The sequence below is a fragment of the Ornithorhynchus anatinus genome, chromosome 2 (genome assembly GCF_004115215.2).
Source record: "Ornithorhynchus anatinus isolate Pmale09 chromosome 2, mOrnAna1.pri.v4, whole genome shotgun sequence".
Taxonomy (NCBI): domain Eukaryota; kingdom Metazoa; phylum Chordata; class Mammalia; order Monotremata; family Ornithorhynchidae; genus Ornithorhynchus; species Ornithorhynchus anatinus.
This window is the reverse complement of record NC_041729.1, coordinates 62,448,135-62,467,972: the sequence shown is the minus strand read 5'-3', so window position 1 is coordinate 62,467,972 and position 19,838 is coordinate 62,448,135. Positions and strand designations below refer to the sequence as shown.

General features: G+C 52.8%; 1 protein-coding gene across 1 annotated transcript in view; it reads left to right on the top strand.

Moving 5' to 3' along the window:
• Positions 1-5,005: 5,005 nt before the first annotated feature.
• CACNA1H (calcium voltage-gated channel subunit alpha1 H) overlaps positions 5,006-19,838 on the top strand; it is a gene marked incomplete at its 5' end in the record, with an annotated part of 219,303 nt that continues 204,470 nt past the window's right edge. The window contains one exon of the mRNA XM_029057244.2: positions 5,006-5,190. Within this exon, the coding sequence (XP_028913077.2) occupies positions 5,006-5,190 (185 nt within the window). The remainder of the gene's footprint in view (positions 5,191-19,838) is intronic.

Sequence of the window (19,838 nt, the reverse complement as noted above, 5' to 3'; positions counted from 1 at the left end):
GCAGTCACATGGACCTATGCCCAGCTACACCCAGACACATAATCATCACATACGAAAACAGGGAGACCCACAGTGTCACACTCACATATGTGCAGCTTGAGACATACACACCATCAGGCACACACATACACACATATGGCCAGACACACATAGACACACATGAATGCAGTCACAGGGACCATATACCCAGTCACACCCAGGCATATCATCATCACATATGGACACAGGGTGACACAATATCACACACATTCTCACACACACAATCTCTAGAGGAGTACACACAGCCTCTCTCTTGGGCTCCCCTGGCACTCTCAGCTCTCTGCACCCAATCCACCCTCCGTCTCAAACAAAAGCTCCTCACCATTGGCTCTGAGCACTCCATCACCTTGCCCCCTCCTATCTCACCTCGCTTTTCTCCTTCTACAACCCAGCCCTCACACTTCCCTCCTCAAAGCGCTAACCTTCTTACTGTGCCCCTATCTCTCCTGTCTCGTAGCCCACCCCTGGCCCGAGTCCTGCCGTTGGCCTGGAATGTCCTCCCTTCTCACATCCTACAGACAATGACTCTCCCCACCTTCAAAGCTTTATTGAAGGCACATCTCCTCCAAGAGGCCTTCCCAGACCTGAGTCTTTCCCCCTCACTATTCCTCATCTCCCACTCCCTTCTGCATCACCCTAACTTTCTTCCTTTAATAATAATAATAATAATAATATTAATAATGTTGGCATTTGTTAAGCACTTACTATGTGCCGAGCACTCTTCTAAGTGCTGGGGTAGCTACAGGGTAATCAGATTGTCTCATGTGAGGCTCACAGTCTTTATCCTCATTTTACAGATGAGATAACTGAGACACCGAGAAGTTAACTGACTTGCCCGAAGTCACACAGCTGGCAGGTGGCAGATTCGGGATTAGAACCCATGATCTCTGACTTCAAAGCCTGTGTTCTTTCCACTGAGCCACGCTGCTCGCTTTGCTCTTCCCCTCCCCACAGTCCCGCAGCACTTATGAATATATCTGTAATTTTATTTATATGCATTGTTGTCTGCCTCCCCCCCTACCTAACCTCTCCCCGCCTGCGACCCCCGACTGTGAACTCGATGTAGGCAGGGAATGTCACTGTTGATCTGTTTATTGTCATACTGTACTTTCCCAAGCATTTAGTACAGTGCTCTGCATTCACTAAGCTCTTAATACGATTAAGTGAATGAATGGGCGGGGTCGTGCCCGGAGGGGACAACAGGGTCATGTTGGGGCCGACGGGGCGTGATCCCAGTCCCCGGGTAAATGGGAGCACTGATAAAGATGGTCTGTCAGATTGTCCTGGGAGCGAGGAGGGGGCGGCCTTGGCTGGAGCCCCCCTGCGGGGTTCAGGCCCGGGCCAGGAGCTCTGGGATGCGTTGGGAGGGGACGGGAGGGCGTCAGAAGGAATCAGGGTGCAGCGACCTTCTCCTGTGCCCCATGGGAGGCTGTGTCCGTGCCGAGGGAGGGACCCAGGCTGACAGGCGAGGTTGGGGCGGCCCATGTCCCCTGCTCTCGATGCCTCCCCTTCGCCCCTCCGGCCCCCACCTGGTCCGTGTCTGACCCCCGGCCCGCCCCCACCCCCCAACCCCGGACCTATCCCCCAAAGCTCGAGGCGGGGCCGGGGTGGGAGGGGGCCCAGGAGAACGCACGACCCCCTTACCAGATGGACGATTCCTCCTCCCCCAAGTCTGGGCAGGGACAAGGGAGGCCCGGCTGGACAGCCCGGGACAGCGTTGTTCCAAAGTCTAAATTGTCGGGGGGGTGGAAGTGGTGGGGGGGGGCGGCTGAGGGGGAGGGGAGCTCCGGGCTGGAGCTCTAAGGAAATGTGAGCTTAGTGTGAGCAGAGAATGTGCCTGTTTTACTGGTATTTTGAACTCTCTCAAGCGTTTAATACAGTGCTCTGTACACAGTAAGCTCTCAATAAATACGATTGATTGATTGACCCTGAGGGGTAAGGGAGCCCGGGCAGGGGAGCTGGAGGGAATCCTGAGCGGGGAGAAGAGCTCCGGGTGGGAGGGACTGAAGGAGAACCTGAGGGGGACGGGGGAGCTCCGGGAGGGGGAGCTGAAGGAGATCCCCAGAGGGGAGGGAAGCTCTGGACTTTGGGGGCTGAAGTCGGGGAGCGCAGGCGGGAGAGCCGAGGGGGATCCCCAGAGGGGAGGGGACCTCCGGATGGGGGAGCTGGGAAGGATGTCCAGAGGGGAGAGGAGCCCCGACGGAGGAGCTGAGGGGGATCCCCAGAGGGAAGGGGAGCTCCGGATGGAGGAGCGGAGAAGGATGCCCAGAGGGGAGGGGAGCTCTGGACTCGGTGGCTGAAGTCGGGGAGCGCAGGCGGGAGAGCTGAGGTGGATCCCCAGAGGGAAGGGGAGCTCCGGATGGGGGAGCTGGGAAGGATGCCCAAAGGGGAGAGGAGCCCCGACGGGGGAGCTGAGGGGAATTTCCAGTGGGGAGGGGAGCTCCGGAGTCGGTGCCTGAAGTCGGGGAGCGCAGGCGGGAGAGCTGAGGGGGATCCCCAGCGGGGAGCGGAGCTCCGGACGGTGGGGATATCCCCCTTCCTCAGATGCCCGCCTGAGCCGCCCCTGCCTTTCCCCTAGTAGCCTGCTCTGCCTAGCGTCATAGGTTCATTCATTCAATTGTATTATTGAGCACTTACTGTGTGCAGAGCACTGTACTAAGCGCTTGGAATGTACAATTCGGCCATAGAGACAATCCCTGCCCAACAACGGGCTCACACTCTAAAAGGGGGAGACAGACAGCAAAATAAAACAAGTAGGCATCAATGCCATCAAGATAAATGGGGGGGGGTCCAAGGAAACTGCCTCCCCACTCTTCACTCCCCCTCCCAGCCCCCTCCCATCAGCCTCCTCCTACCCCCTGCTCCCCTCCCCTTCTTCTCTCATGTCTCCTCCCTCCTCCCCTCGCTCCTCCCTCTGTCACTCCTTCCCTCCTCCACTGGTCCCCCCTTCTCCCTCCCTTTTCCGTCCCCCTCCCCTTTCCCTGTCCCCGTCAATCCTAAATTTCCCCGGCGGCCTTGGGTCTGTCGGATGCTGCGGGGGAGCGTGTGAGTGTGCGGGCCGGGGCAGGTCCTGCCTCCCTGCCTCCACTTCTTCCCACTCCTCCCCGCCCCATTCTGCCCCGGCCGTCCCGGGAAGGGGGGTGGCCGGAGAGGCCGGGGACGGAATGGGCGGAGGAGGCGGGGGGGTGGGAGGAGTGAGAGGAGCAGGGGAGGAGGGAGGAGGAGCTGGGGAGGAGGGGGAGGAGGGACATAAGGAGTAGAGGGAGAAGGGGGAGCAGGGGGAGGAGGAGCTGGGGAGGAGCAGGAGGAAGGGCATGGGGAGTAGGGGGAGGAGGGGCAGGGGGAGCAGGGAAGCAGGGGGAGGAGGAGCTGGGGAGGAGCGGGAGGAAGGGCATGGGGAGCAGGGGGAGGAAGGGCAGGGGGAGTTGGGGAGGAGCGAGAAGAAGGGCATGGGGAGTAGAGGGAGGAGGGGGAGCAGCGGGAGGAGGGGCAGGGGAACAGGGGGAGGAGGAGCTGGGGAGGAGCGGGAGGAAGGGCATGGGGAATAGGGGGAGCAGGGGGAGGAGGAGCTGGGGAGGAGCGGGAGGAGGGGCAGGGGGAGCAGGGGGAGGGGGAGCTGGGGAGGAGGGGAAGGCACCGCCCGCTCTGAGCAGTCTCCTCGCCGGCTGGAGGATTACAAAGTGAAGCCGAGCCGGGGCTGGAGGGTCGGGATCCCCCGGTCGCAGCCCGGAGATGTTCCCAGACATTCCGCTGGACCCTGGACTGAGGTAGGGCCCGGCCCCCGCCTTCCCGTCTCTCCCCAGCTGCCCGACCCCCGAGGTCCTAGGGTGGGGGTCCCCCGAACGGGGAAGGGCACAGCAGGCTGCTACCTACTACTTTTATGCCAGGACTTTCACTCAAACGGGCAGGCGAGTTGAAGGTGGGGGGGTGCGGGGAGGGGCTCAGGGAAGACGCCCTCTCCCCTCGTCTCTGACCCCCCCTCTGCGCCCATTCCGCGGTGGGTGGGGGTCGCTGCCCGGGGGTCCGAGGCTGATGGGGTGCGGGGGCGGGGGCTGCAAGACAATGGGGCTGGAGGCTGGGGCGGTGGGGGAGGAGAGGGGAGGCTGCTCTGGCTGCCCGGAGACCACCGGCCCAGGGTGGGGGTCACTCTCGCCCCTTCCCACCATCCATTTTAGCCTCCATCCTTCCCCTTTTCTTTCTTTTCCCTTGGGTGCCCTCACCAGCTGCTCCCCCGGGAGGTGTCGGGGCTCTTGGGGGCCGCTGGAGGTCGGGGGCCTCGAGGCAGGAGGTGCGGGGCAGCAGGGTCCGGGGGGCTCTCCGAAGTCAGGGGGCGCGAGCCAGGGGTGGGGTCGGGGTGGCTGCGGGTACTGTCTGAGGATGGGGGCTGCCGTCAGAGGCTGGAGGGCGTGGGGTAGGATGGCGGGGGGCAGGGTCGGGGGCACGGTCACAGCACGGAAGGCACGGGGCAGGGTGGGGGGCAGGGCCGGGTGGGGGGCGCCTCAGGACGCGGGGGAGCTACCAGGGGTGGGAAAGCCGGGGGCAGGGTCGAGGGGCGCTGTCGGAGGGCTGGGGACATGGAGCAAGTTTGGGAGGCTTGGGACACTGTTAGGGGGCACGGGGGACGCGGGCCAGGATCGGGAGTGGCTGTCAGAGGGCGGGGGGCACGGGGCAGGATGGGGGGCTGTCAGAGGGCGGTGGGCTCGGAAGGGGATCAGGGGGTCCGGGCTCACCGTCCCCTCGTTACCCCGCAGGAGCCACCGCCTCTGCCATGAGTGAGGGCGAGAGGAGGGAGCCCTTCCAGCCGCTGACCGGAGACGAGGTCCAGCCCCCCATGGCCGCCACCCCCGGCCGGACGCCCCCCGTCCCGCAGGGCCTGGGACCCAGGGAAGAGGATGGCCCCGATCCCGATCCCGGCCCCGGCCCCGGCCCCGGCCCCGGCCCCGGCCCCGGCCCCGGCCCCGGCCCGGGCCCCGGCCGGTCGGTCCAGGAGTGCCCTGGGCCGGGGGCGCCCTCGGGCCGGGACCGTACGCCGCGGGGCCAGGGATCCGAGGGAGATCCCGTGCCCTACCCGGCCCTCGCCCCCACCGTCTTCTTCTGTCTTCAGCAGACCACCCGCCCCCGCAGCTGGTGCCTCGGACTGGTCTGTAACCCATATCCGCCCAGCCGTCGCCGGACCCTCCCCCTCTATCCCTCCCCCTCTATCCCTCCCCCTCCCTCCATCACCCACCCTCAACCATCGCTGTTCCCTCTCCCCCTTCCATCCTCTCCTTTTTCCCTTCCCCCTCCCGCCCACTCCTCTTCCCCTCTCCCTCCCACCCCCCTTTGTCGACACTCGATTCTTTTCTGTCCCCACTCAATCTCCCCTCTGCCCCCTTCCCTCTCTGCCTTCCATCCCATCCTCTTTCCCCTGCCCTCCCTACTTCCGCCCCCCTTATATACCTCTCCATTGCGCCTAACCTCCCCCCCTTCTATCTTTCCTCGGTTCCAAACTCAAGGTCCTTCTCCAGGCCCTCTCCCTTGTCTCTAATCTTCCCCCAGTCCCTCCTTCAGCCCCTCCTCCCTCCTCTGTGTGCCTCCCTTCCTGCTCCCCCACCCCCACCCCCCAGTCCCTCTGGGCAGCCCAGAGCAGGGGGCAGGGTGACCCTGGGGTGGGTGTGCCTCTGGGGTTCAGGGGTTTGGGGAAGGGCTGGGGATATTGTCGCGAAAGCTGTCTCCACTGAGCCCTCCTGGAGGACGGTCCTCGGTCCTCATCCTCCTGCTGCCTGCTGTGGGGGGATGGGAGAAGGCCGAGGCTGTGGGGGAGGTAGGCTAAGGCAGCAGGAAGCCCCTCGAGTCCTGCAGACCGTATCCCCCATCCACTCACCTGACTCCAAGCTACTGGAGGTGAGATGCTTCGTGGCCACACCTAGAGTGGTCCAAGCCCCAGTCAGCATTTGGGCTGGAAAGAGGCAGGGCCCGGTTTGAGCATGTGGAAGCCCATCCCAGGGGCCACAGGCCAGTGAAAGCCCCACCTGGCCAGAGGCTGGGCCTGACAGGGGATGCCCCAAGGGAGGCAGGCTGAGAGAAAGAAGCCAGGCTGGAGAGAGGTCAGATGGGATTGGGACCAGGGGGAGGGAGGCTGGATCTGAAAGAGGCTGGCCCAGCTCAGGGAGCTGGTGGAAGGAGAGGAGGAATCGCAAGCTTGGGGCTCGGGGTGAGTTCCTTCTGCCTCTGGCCTCACTCCTCGGGTTGGTGAGTCCTGGCCACAGAAAAGCACTTTTTGTTCTGGTCAATGGGGCTAAATTCCTTGTGCCTCTTTTATCTGGATGCATCTACCACCACCCACCAAAGATCCAAAGAGGAAGGGAAGGAGCAAGCAACCAAAAACCCAGTAGCAAAGATATCACTCTCTGTCTCCTGGTTTCATTTAGGGGTGGCTGGGGAAGCAGGGATGAGAATGGTGAGTGACTGCCTACCATCTCTTTGAGCTGTCGGGACCTGGGGAGAGGAGCTCGCAGGCGACTATGGGAAGTCAGGCTTGCCCTGAGCCTGGAGGGTGGGCTGTCAGTTCTAGTCCAACCTTGGCCTTCAAAGAAGGGGAAATGGGTTTATTTTTCTTGTGAGTTCCATCAAGTAGAAAATTGCATTTCAAGAGAGAAAACAAAAGCAGGGGGAGGCTTGTGTGAGAACAGAGCTGACAGAGCTGTCAGTGGCCTCTGCTGGTATGCTTAGCATGCTGGGGTGGGGGCAGTGTGGGACACAGACCTCTCTAGCCTGCACTGTCCAGTCATGGAGCCCCGGGGACCCCACCATCATCTGGTCACCCAGGGAGCCTTCAAAGCTGGCTCAGAACAAGGTCTTCGAGGGTGTGGCACAGCTAGGACCAAAACGGAAAGGAAAAAAGCCAAGACAGCACTTCCACGTTTTGATCTCAAACTTTTCTTGTCAACTTGGGGAAGACAAGGGTAAGTGAAGCTGAGTTATACCTGCCTGTCTGCCTGCTTATCTTTTCCCTTCCTGGAGGTGTTTAATTGTATAAATATTAAGTAAAGTGGAGGACTTTGCACCCAAAAAAGTAATAAAACTTGTGTCTTTCTCTGTTTTAAATCCAAACACTAGGTGAGTCAGATGTTTTGTTTCCCCATTAAATTTCAAAATGAAAAGACACACTCTTCTTAGCTTTGGAGAGGGCAGGCTCCCTCTCTAAATGCCAGTTTCAGTTTGCAATCACACACACACACACGCACACACAAACACACACCTCCCCCACCCCCCAAAGTAGCTTCAGTGTCTGTACCGAGTGACTGAGTTTGTGTGTGATGTCAATCTCTCTTTTGTAGAAACACACCTGACACTTCACCACACACACCTCTCCACAAACACTGTATCTGAAGTGAGTCTTTAATGACATGGGCCACGGACCGTGGTCCCAGAGGTGAGAAGTGAGGCGGCAGGGGCTACCAGAGGCAATAAGGGCCACTGAATTTTAGGAATGAGGACCGGAGGAGTGCGCAACTCGTTCTGTTGTACAGACCCAAGGTATCAAAACAGTGTTGTGCACCCAATGGGTGGTGCCCAGTCCATGGTCATTCTTCCATGTCTTTGTCAAGACTGAAATGTTCTCAAGACTGGTGGGTTCCTGGCATTTCTCCACCCCATGACGATGTGCGTATTTTTCTGCAGGGACCCTCAGAGGGAGTGTGGATCGAGGAAGCCCACCCTCTTCATGCCCCCTCCAGCCCCCCTTCTCCCCCTTAATCTCCAGCCCAGGGGATTGTTGCATCAGGAAAGCCTTCTCTGGGGAACCATGCTTGTTTTTCTCTGAGGCGGAGGGCATTTAGTCAAGCTCTGGGGAACTTCCTTTGACCTGGGGTGACGAGAGAAGGTTTTCCTGAGTGTGAATCCACTATCTGTCCACACATCTCTCTGGGTCCAGTATTGACAGACCAGGTCTGGGTGCGGTGGGACACGATAGCCAGGGAAAGGGATTGGGGGACACCTGAAAAAGGAATGAGCCTGAGGAGGAGGAAGAAGAGAGGGAGAAGGGAGTTGGTTCTGGGCTAATGACATGGATTGAGCACCTTCAGAGCACTTGCACGGTGCTAAGCAGTTGGGACATCATAAATCAGTAGTTTTTATTGAGCACCTGTTTAGAGGAGGGGATTATATGAAAAGAAGCAGAGTCACCTAGTGGATAAAGCACAAGCCTGGAAATCAGGACCTGGGTTCTAATCCCAGATCTGCCACTTGCCTGCTGTGTGACCTTGGGCAAGTCACTTCACTTGTCTGTGCCTCAGTTACCTTATCTGTAAAATGGGGATTACAACTGTGAGCCCCACATGGGACAGGGACTGTGTCCAACCTGATGAGCTTGTTTCTACCCTAGTACTTAGTGCAGTGACTGGCACAAAGTAAGCATCTAACAAGTACAATTTTAAAAAAAGGGCTTGGGGGATCATTAATCTATCATTGGTATTTACTGGACACTTTGTGTGCCCAAAGCACTTAACTGAGCTCTTAGGATAGTTAGTAGACATCATCCCTGCTCACAAGAAGCTTACTATCTAGTGGGGGAGGCAGACTTTAAGATCAATTACAGGTAGGAGTAGCAGCAGACTATAAGGATATGGACCTAAGTGTTCTAAGGCTGGGGGTAGGGTGAGAAAGTGCCGAAGGACTACAGACCCAAGTGCATAACTGATGCAGAAGGGAGGGAAACAGGGTGAGGAGATGAGAGGTTAGTCAGATAAGGCTTCCTGAAGGAGATGGAATTTTAGTAGCCACCAGTGTACTTGTTATTGGGTCCTGTGGGGAAGTGCTGGTTCTACCAGCTGGTCCAAGCTTGCCATGCTCAGAGTGATCAGTCTACGTCAGTGATCAGTCGCTCTCCTCAGCTTCCCCCTACCCTCAGATCTGCCATAAAACAAGCTTCCCCCTGTCCTAGAAGCATAGGTGAACAGGGCTGCAGGCTGTGTCCTCCCCTTGAGGGCAGTGAACCTGGGTACTGCTAATTCTGGGCTCTCCCCCATGCCTAGCCTAGTGCCTATCCTGCTGAAGGTGTCAAATCAATGCCACTGTTTGCTTGCTTGCCATACGGGATTGACTGAGAAGCAGAATGGCCTAGAGGGAAGAACCCAGGCCTGGGAGTCGGAGGCCCTCCCAGCTCTACTATCTGTCTGTTACATGACGTTGGGCAAGTTGCTTCACTTCTCTGGGCCTCAATTTCCTCACCTGAAAAATGAGGATTCCGCATCTGTTCTTTCTCCGACTTAGACTGTGAACCCCAAGTGGGGCAGGGACTGTGATTGACCTGATTACCTTGTACCTCCTCCAGCATTTAACACAGTGCTTGGCACAGAGCAAATGCTTAACAAATACTACTATTATTATTATTCCAAAGAGACCCTCTACCCCCACCAAATCCTATAGTGATTCATCCCATGTGGGATGTGTGCTTCCTCTCCCTCCACCAGGTGGGCCTCCTGTAAACCTCCTTAGCTGGGAGGAAGGCAGCCTTCTAGAGACCCTCCCTATCTCCCTCCCAGTGTGGTGGACCCTGAACTGAGCCAGTGCAGGAGTCTCTCTGGTGCATCGGGGAGGGCAGTAGAATGGGCATGTTTAGCTTCCTCAAGGTCTCAGATTACGTAGCATGGCACTTGGCGATGGTTCACCAAATGGGTGAGAGCCCAGTGGAGCCTGCGGCTGTGGGGGTCTCAGACTGAGCTCGCTCTGTGCTCAGAGGCCTCACCTGGTGGTCTGCCAGCTGACTTGTAGCGCGTGCTGTTGGGCACAAGAAGACCTGGCTAGACAGTGGGATGGCTCAGTGCCAGCCAACCCTGCTGGTGCAAACCCAGCTCAGTGTGCCCCTTGCTGTTGGGGGTGATGCCTTTTCCCTAGTAATACCACTACTACTAAAAATAGTGGTATTTAGAGTACTCTACTAGTACATAGTAATACTATGGTATTTATAGTATACTTACAGAGGTATTTAATAATCCCTCTAGACTAAGCTTGTTGTGGACAGGGAGTGAATCTATCCAACACTGTTGCATAGTACTCTCCCAAGTGTTTAATACAGTGCTCTGCAAATAGTGAGTGCTCAATACAAACCATTAATTGATTGATTTGTGAAGTGCTTCCTATGTGTCCAGCCCGGTACTAAGTGCTGGGGCAGATATAAGATGATCAGGTCAGACATGGTCCCTGTCCCACGTGGGGCTTACAGTCTGAAAGGGAGGGAAAACAGTTTTCACACCCCCATTTTATAGATGAGGTAACTGAGGCCCAGAGAAGTGAAGTGATTTGCCCAGACCAAGCAGACAAATGGTGGAGCCGTATGGTAGAGCCCAGGTCCTTTAGCTCCCAGACCCAGAATCTATCTTTAGTACCAGTCCCAGCACAGGAGCCAGAAACAGAGCACTAGAGGGTTTTCATGGGCATGGGGAGCAAGTGTGCTAGAGTCTCTCTCTCAAAAATACTCACACTCAGTCTCACTGATGGCACATCACCCTGGCATGCATGGAAAACTCTGTTGGGTAGGATTTGTTCACACACACACCCACACACACACATACCCGCCCATGCCAAATCTATACTAAGATTCTCGTACAGTAAATTAGAATTTGCTGGCAGCTCTCATGGTACATTTTTAAAAGCCAGACAGGGTCAAATTGAGGATCAGTATGTGAGTTTCAGTTTCCATCTCAAGTCTAGGAGAAATGTCCTTAATGGCTCCCTCTCGGGAAGATTAAGTGGGCTGGGTTTGGCTTGTGGACTTGTGACCCCTTCCTCGATCAGGGCAAAGTGAGCTGGTCGTAGCCTCTTACTGCAAAGCCCATCAGTGATATTTATACAACTCTGCGCAGAACACTGGACTATGTGCTGGAGAGAGGAATTTCAATTTAGTTGATCCACAGTTTTGATTGAGTGTCTACTATTTCCAGAGCAATGGCTTAAGCAATGGGAAGAGTAACGCAGAGCTGGAGTCATTCAACAGAATTTATTCTGTTTATTCAGTGGAAAGAGCCCAGGCCTGGGAGTCAGAGTTCATGGGTTCTAATCCCGGCTCCGCCACTTGTCAGCTGTGAGACTTTGGGCAAGTGACTTAACTTCTTTGTGCCTCAGTTACCTCATCTGTAAAAAGGGGATTAAGACTATGAGCCCCATGTGGGAAAACCTAATTACCTTGTACCCCCACCCCCCAGCACTTAAAACAGTGCTTGGCACATGGTAAGCACTTAACAAATGCCATCATTATTATTATTATTGAACACTTAACTGTGAGCAGAGTCCTATATTGAGCACTGGGGAGAGTTAAAAAAAAGTTAGAATCAACCCATCAGTGGTATTTATTGAGCATCTACTTTATGCAGAACATTGATTCTATTTCTATTGGGCTCTCCCCAGAGGTGAGAACAATCAGTTGTACTGAACTCCTATTGTGAGCAGAACCTGTAGTAAGCACTGGGGAGATGAGTGAGTGGACATGTTCCCTGCCCTGAAGGAGCTTAGCAGAGTACTGTAGTAAGCACCGGGGAGAGTATAATAGTAGACATGATCCCTCGAAGATTTTTCAGTCCAGCATGGAGGGGGGCAGGCGTAGACTGGATTATGGATAGTAGAGAAGAGGAGAAAGAGGAGGTGGATGTGCGGGTGAGGAAGAGTCATGTAGACTATCTGATGCTTGAAACTGTCTTTGCCCTCCCTTGGATGGGGCCTCAATCTTGGAGTGCAGCCAAATCTGGTTTCTAGATCTGTTCCTGGCAGACATCACAGGTGTGAGTGCCCAGAAGGCAGCTGAGCCGGGGCAGGGGGGAAGGGTTTAAATCCTCCTTCTTCTCCTTCTCCTCCCCCCTCAAATCTTTCTATTTCTCTTAATAATAAAAATGGTGATAATAATAACTCTAATTATAATGATATTTGTAAATGTTTACTATGTGCCAAGCATTATACTGAGCGCTAGGGTAGATACAGTTCCTATCCTACATGGGGCTCACAGTCTAAATAGGAGGGAGAGCAGTGGTTCCTATTTCACAGATGAGGAAAGTTACCGAGCCCCAGGTAGCCAAGATGCTAAGCCAATGAAAACCATCACTGTTCACTCTGAATCAACCAAGCCTGGCACTCTGACCTAGAAAGGATCAGAGGCTTAGAGTTGATGAGCCTGCCAGCCCAGATGTTACTTGAGGGGTCTGAAGGAGACTGGGAAAATCTCCAGTGGTTGCCTGTCCACTTCCGTAACAAAAACTCCTTACTATTGGCTTTAAAGCACTCCATCACCTTGCCCCCTCCTACCTTACCATGCGTCTCTCCTTATACAACCCAACCCACACACCCCGCTCCTCTGGTGCTAACCACCTCACTATGGCTCAACTTCAGCTGACTCGCCGCCAACCCTGGCCGGCATCCTAACTCTGGCTGGAATGCCCTCCCTTCTCAAATCCTCCAATTACTCTTCCCCCCATTCAAAGCCTTACTGAAGACGCATCTCCTCCAAGAGGGCTTCCCAGACTAAACTCCACTTTTCCTGATCTCCCACTCCCTTCTGTCACCCTGACTTGCTCCCTTTGCTCCCCCCCCAGCACTTTCTATATATCTGTAATTTTATTTATTTATATTGATGTCTGTTTATTCGTATTGATGTCTGTTCCCCCCCTCCCCCTTCTAGACTGTGAGCTTGTTGTGGGCAGGGATTGTCACTCTTTATTGCTCTACCGTACTTTCCCAAGCACTTAGTACAATGTCCCGCACACAGTAAGAGCTTAATAAATATGACTGAATGAAGGAATGAGAGGCCTCGTGGTCTAGTGGGACTGGGAGTCAGGAGACATGGATTCTAATCCCAGCTCTGTTATTGCTCTGCTGTGTGACCTGGGGCAAGTGGCTGAACCCCTCTGGGATTCAGTTTCTTCATCTGTAAAATGGAAATGGGATTAGCCACTCTCCGGCCCTCCCTCAGAGTCTGTGAACTTCATGTGGGCAGAGATTGTTTCCAGTCTGATCATATTCCATCCATCTCAGTTCTTGGCATGTCAGGAAATAAAATATAATAAAATGTTATAATGACTAACACATATACATCCACTTCTCCTTTCTCCTTCCTATAAATTATTTTACTGCCTGTCTCCCCCTTCTAGTCTGAAAGTTCCTTGAGGGCAGGGATTTATCCACCAGCTCTTTTGTATTGTACTCTCCCAAGAGAGTGCCGTGCTCTCTTTGCTCCCTGTCATTTCCTTCAGGGCAGGACATCTACTAACTGATCGTACTCTCCCAAGTACTTAGCACAGGGTTCTGCTCACAGTAAACTCTTGATAAATATTATTATTATTCTGCTACTACTCCTGTTACTACCGCTACTGCTACTGCTACTACTGCTGCTGCTGCTGGTACTATCGTTGTTACTGCCGCTACTAATCTATCAGTCGATCAGTTATATTATTGAGTGCCTACTGTGTGCAGAGCACTGTACGAAGACCCTGAGAGAGGACAATACAAGATCTGGAAGATACATTCCACTTTTACCATTACTACTAGTACTGCTCTGCTGCTGCTACCACTACCAAGTAACTTCTTTGCCCTTTCAAATTCTGTGCCTCCAAGTGAGGTCATTTTACATGGGGTGCAGGACCATATGGGAGGAGTGAGGTTCTGAGTTTGCCTGCTAGTTTATATAAAATCCTGAGCTAAGAAGCATCTGTGTGTTTTGCCTTTTGGTCTCTGTTGATTTACTTTATAAAACAGGACTTCCTTCAGGACTTTTTGGTGAGTGTGGAGTTTCCTACATGCATTTATGTAGAGAGGGGTGAGTCTTATGGCCCAGGGAAGTTTGGGGCTGGTGGCAAACTTACTATGTGCCAAGCACTGAACTAAGTACAAGTAGGTACAAAATGATCAAGTCAGACACAGTCCCTGTCCCATGTCAGACTCCCAGTCTATGTAGGTGGGAGAATAAGAATTGAAACCCCATTTTATAGATGAGAAACTGAAGCCTAGAGAAGTAAAAGGACTTATCCAAGGTCGCACAGCAGGTAGGGGCAGAACTGGGATTAGAACCCAGATCCTCTGATTCCCAAGCCTGCACTCTTTCCACAAGGCCAAGCTGCTTCATAATATTAGTACATAGTACTAGTACATAGTCGGTAATTAGTTAATACTGTTTCTCCTACTTGCCAGCACATCACTACTTCCTTGGGTCAACCACTGAAGTATTTGTGATATTAGGGAAGCTGTCTGAGGGCAGGGATTGTGTCTTCTAACTCCATTGTAGAATGTACTCTGCACACAGTAGTTGCTTAATAAATAGTATTATTATTACTACTATTACTAATATCATCCCTGCTCTCCCACATGTCTGCTGTATGACTTTGGGCAAGTTGACAACTTCTCTGTGCCTCAGTTACCTAACCTGTAAAATGGGGTTTAGACTGTGAGTCCCATGTGGGACACGGACTTGTCCAACCTGATGACTTTCTATCTACCCTAATGCTCAGCTCAGTGCCTGCGCATAGTAAGTACTTAACAAATGCCATTTAAAAATGACATCGATTGATCGATGAGGTGATCTCGTAACTTGTTTCATTATTATCACTGTTGAGTCTCTTCACTGCAAAGAGGTTGTTTAATCCATCAATTAGTGGTATTTGCTAAGTGCCTAATGAGTACGAAACACTTGAGAGTGAATGGCAGGAGCAAGATGCCCTGGTTCCTGCCATTATATTCTAAGGGTAGAGACAGGCAGACAGAAGGAATTTACAGGAACGTATTAAAATTCGGGGTGTATCATTAATAGGACCTGTGGATCACTGTACACTGTATTAAGCACTTAGAAGAGTGCTGGGCTCATAGTAAGTCTTAACAAATACCATCATTACTATTATTATGCTCCCTGTCCATAGTGAGCTTAGAGTCTAGAGAGTGGGGCACCTTACCACTTTTGTACTCCCCTAAGTGCTAGGGTAAATACAAGGTAATCAGGTTGTCCCACATGGGGCTCCCAGTCTTAGCCCCCATTTTACAGATGAGGTAATGGAATCCCAGAGAAGTGAAGTGACTTGTCCAAAGTCATGCAGCTGATAAGTAGCGGAGTTGGGATTAGAACCCAGACCTCTGACTCTCAAGCCCTCACTCTTTCCACTAAGCCACATGGCAGGTTCACAGGATTTAACCCTATCTAGGGTGATTGCTTGCTAGGGTTTAGCAACAGGGTCCAGTGCACACCTAGCAATAATTACTTTATTCAATTAAGTACAATACCAAACAAAAGTACTTAGTACAATGTTCTTCACACAGTAAGTACCCAATCAATACAACTGATTAATTGATTGACTTCCTCCTCCTCCTGCTCCCATACTAGACAGGAGCCACTACTGCTCGAGTGGAATTCTGGAAACGGGAGATTGGACAGCACTGGCCAGGGACCTGAAACCCTAATCTGGTTTAACCAGTTGGGTGGGGGGTCACATGATACGAGACCTAACCTTCAGGCTCAGAAAGCCCAGAGTTCTTTTACTCCCAACGATTGGAATTATTTTCCAGGCAAACCTGATGACCTTTTCCATCTGCACCTGCCTCCTCTGATTTATGGCCCATTGCTGGCAGCCTGACAGCTGTGGCCTCATTGTATTAACCTGAGGTGGGATTGATAGGCAGTATGCCCTAGCGGAGAGGGCCCGGGCTGGGAGTCAAGGGACCTAGGTTCTAATTCAGGCTCAGCCGTTGGCCTGCTATGTGACCTTGGGTGATTCACTTAATTTCTCTGGGGTTCCGTTCCTCATCTGTCAAATAGGGGTGAAATATCCATTCCACCTCCCCTTAGACTGTGAGCCCCAAGTGGGTCGGGGACTGCGTCTGCTCTGATTGTGTTGTAGTACCTCAGTGCTTAGCACAGGCTTGGCACATGATAAGTGCTTAATAAATGCCACCGCTACTATTATTATTTCTGCTGAGGGTGATTTAGCCATTTGGGTTGGTGTTTGGACAGGCGGCCTTGTTTGGGAAGAGTGACTAGCTGTCTGGTTTTGAGGTGGGTGGCTCTCGGTCCTGTTCAGATTCAGGATCTGCTGCCTTTTCTGCCATTATTTCTTACTGCCCCAACGCCTCTGCTCCAGCCACCCAATCTCCCGGCTCAGAGGAAGCATCCACTGGCCCCTTCCTCCTCCCTGGGGAGGCCCAAACATGCACCATATATACTGGACACCATGGTGGGCAGACACGCCCTCTGCTGGCCGTAGAGGGAATAACAACTGGGAACCCCCCCGGCCCCCCCAGGGAGCAGAGGGCCAGGGAGTCATTCATTCATGCATGCACTCATTCATTCATTCAATCGTATTTATTGAGCGCTTACTGTGTGCAGAGCACTGCACTAAGCTCTTGGAAAGTACAATTCGGCATGGGTAGGGATTGTCTCTATCTAACAACAGGCTCACAGTCTAGAAGGGGGAGACAGACAACAAAACAAAACCAAGTTGACAGGCACCAATAGCATCAAAATAGATCAATAGAATAATAGATATATGCATATCGTTAATAAAATAAAAAGAATAATAAATATGTACAAATATGCACCAGTGCTGTGGGGTGGGGAAGGGGGTAGAGCCGAGGGAGGGAGTAGGGGTGATATGTCGGGGAGGAGGAGCAGAGGTAAAGGAGGGCTCATTTGGGAAGGCCTCCTGGAGGAGGTGAGCTTTAAGTAGGGCTTTAAAGGGGGCAAGAGAGCTAGTTTGGCAGATGTGAGGAGGGAGGGCATTCCAGGCCAGAGAAAGGACGTGGGCCAGAGGTCGAGGGTGAAATAGGCGAGAACAAGACACAGTGAGGAGTTTAGCGGCAAAGGAGCAGAGTGTAAGGGCTGAGCTGTGGAAGGAGAGAAGGGAGGTGAGGTAAGAGGGGGCAAGGTGATGGAGAGCTTTAAAGTCAATAGTGAGGAATTTTTGCTTCATGCAGGGGTTGATAGGCAACCACTGGAGATTTTTGAGGAAGGGAGTGACATGCCCAGAGCGTTTCTGTAGAAAAATAATCTAGGCAGCAGAGTGAAGTATAGCCTGAAGCGGGGAGACAAGGGGGATAGGAGATCAGAAAGGAGGCTGATGCAGTAATCCAGTCGGGATATGATGAGAATGTAGTGGTTTGGATGGAGAGGAAAGGGCGGATCTTGGTGATGTTGACTGGTAGGTTTTGGTGATATATTGGATGTGTGGGGTGAATGAGAGAGCGAAGTCAAGGATGACACCAAGGTTGCGGGCTTGTGAGATGGGAAGCATGGTAGTGCCATCCACAGTGACAGGAAAGTCAGGGAGAGGACAGGATTTGGGAGGGAAGATAAGGAGCTCAGTCTTGGACATGTTGAGTTTTAGGTGGTGGGAGTACGTCCAAGAGGAGATGTCCTGAAGGCAGGAGGAGATACGAGCCTAAAGGGAGGGAGAGAGAACAGGGGAGGATATGTAGATTTGAGTATCATCCTTGTAGAGATGATAATTGAAGCCCTAGGAGCAAATGAGTTCACCAAGGGAGTGAATATAGATGGAGAACAGAAGGGGACCAAGAAGTGACCCATGAGGAACCCCTACAGTTAGGGGATGGGAGGGGGAGGAGGAGCCCGCGAAGGAGACTGAGAATGAACGTCCAGAGAGATAAGAGGAGAACCAGAGGAGGACGGAGTCTATGAAGCCAGAAGGCAGAGGGAAAGAAGCCGTTGGGCAGTGAGCACACGGTTGAAGATGGAAGTTAAGGAAGGGAGGAGGGAAGGGGTGAGAGTGTTTATAAGGTGAGAGGGAATTGGGTCTGAAGCACAGGTGGAGGGGGTGGCACTTGAGAGGAGGGAGAATATCTCCTCTGAAGATACTGCTGGGAAGGATGGGAAAGTAGAAGAGGGGGTTGAGAGCGGCAGGGGGAATGGAGAAGGGGGAGGGGCGGGGGGCAGAGAGGTGAGGCCCCATTCATGGGCCGACAGAGGGAAATCTGAGCAAGAGTCTGTTCTTCACTACCCAGAAACAGCACTGCTGGACAACAGCACCACTGGACAACAGCACTGCGCTGCTGGACAACAGCTGTGCTGGGGGCCCTATGTGGATGACCCATGTCAGGTTGACAGAGCCTGGGTCACCATTTCCACCTCAGGGTGACGCCCTAGAAAAACCCCAGATGCTAAAGGAGAGAAGCACAGATATTCTGATTCAATATTAGGAGTCTCTCTTGTAACAGCAGGAACTCCATCTTGACCTCCAGCAGCCTCCACGGCCAGACAGGACCAGCCCTGTCATCCAGTTGGGCAGTGGGGAGTCTGGCTTTTAAAAAAGTTTCTAGGGTATTTGTTAAGCACTTACTATGTGCTAGACACTGTACTAAGCACAGGGGTAGATGCAAGCTAATCAGGTATTAATTCCCATTTTACAACTCCCCTTTGCCCCCGTATCCACTCTCTCATCCTTCTCAGCCATCTCTCAAGAGGAGATCTCCTCCCAGATTTTGAAATCTGCCCCCTCCTCCTGTTCCTCTGACCCCATTCTCTCAAGTCTTATAAAAACACTTGTGCCCACTCTTCTTCCATTCCTGAACACCATCTTCAATTGTTCACTTTGCAATGACTTCTTCCCCACTGCTTTCAAACATGCTCATGTCTCCCTATTCTAAAAAAAATCTTTCCCTTGACCCCCAGGGCTCCCTTTAGTTATCACCCTATCTCCCTTCTACTGTTCCTCTTTAAACTCCTTGAATGAGTTGCACCCACGGTCTCCATTTCCTCCCTTCCTTTAAGGCCTCCAATCTGGCTTCCTCCCCATCTACTCCATCGAAATGGCCCTCTCTCAGGTCAATCATCAATAACCATCAAATCCGATGGCCTCTACTCCATCTTAATCTTCCTCAACCTCTCAGCTGCGTTTGACACTGTGAACCATCCCTTTCTCCTGGAAACCTTATCCAATCTTGCCTTCACCGACCCTATCCTCTCCTCGTTCTCCAATCTCTGTGGCCGCTCCTCCTCTGTCTCTTTCTCAGGCTACTTCTATGCCTCCCACCCTCTAACTGTGGGGGTCTTTCAAGGCTCATTTCTGGGTACTTTTCTCTTCTCCATCTACACCCATTCCTTTGGAGAACTCATTTGCTCCCACAGTTTCAGCTACCATCTCTAGGTGGATGATTCCCAAATCTAAATCTCCATCCCCGACCTTTCTCCTTCTCTGCCCTAGATCACAGAGCAAAGTGGCAGAGCCGTGATTAGAGCTTTGTGTGAGCAGGGGCAAGTCACTTCCCTTCTTTGTGCCTTAGTTACCTCATCTGTAAAATTAGATTGACTGTTATTCCCTTCTGGGACATGAACTATTGACCAATCTACCTGTATTGTGTCTTCCCCAGTGCTTAGTCCAGGATCTAGCACATAGTAAGTACTTACAAATAATATAAGACAAAACAAACAAAAACCTCACGTACTTTGGTCTCCCAGGCCCATGCTCTATCCACTAGCCTATGGTGTTTCTCCAAGCACTGTGTCCAGTTCTTGTCAGTGCTTGGTACATCCTCCCTGTTCAGAACCGACAGACCACTGCTCTCCTCATCTACAAAGCCCTACTGAAATCACACCTCCTCCAGAAAGACTTCCATAGCTAATCTCTCCTGTCCCCACCCGAATTCTCCACCACTTCAGCACTTCTACCTCACCTAAGCTCCCTTGGGGACTCACACTCCCTATTTCTGTAATACTAAGTTGCTTCTCTCACCTGTTATTTATTTTAGTGTCCATCTCCCTCACTAGGTTGTAAGCTTTTTTCAAGGCAGAAGTCATATCTACTAATCCATTCATTCAGTCAGTAGTATTTATTGAGCACTTA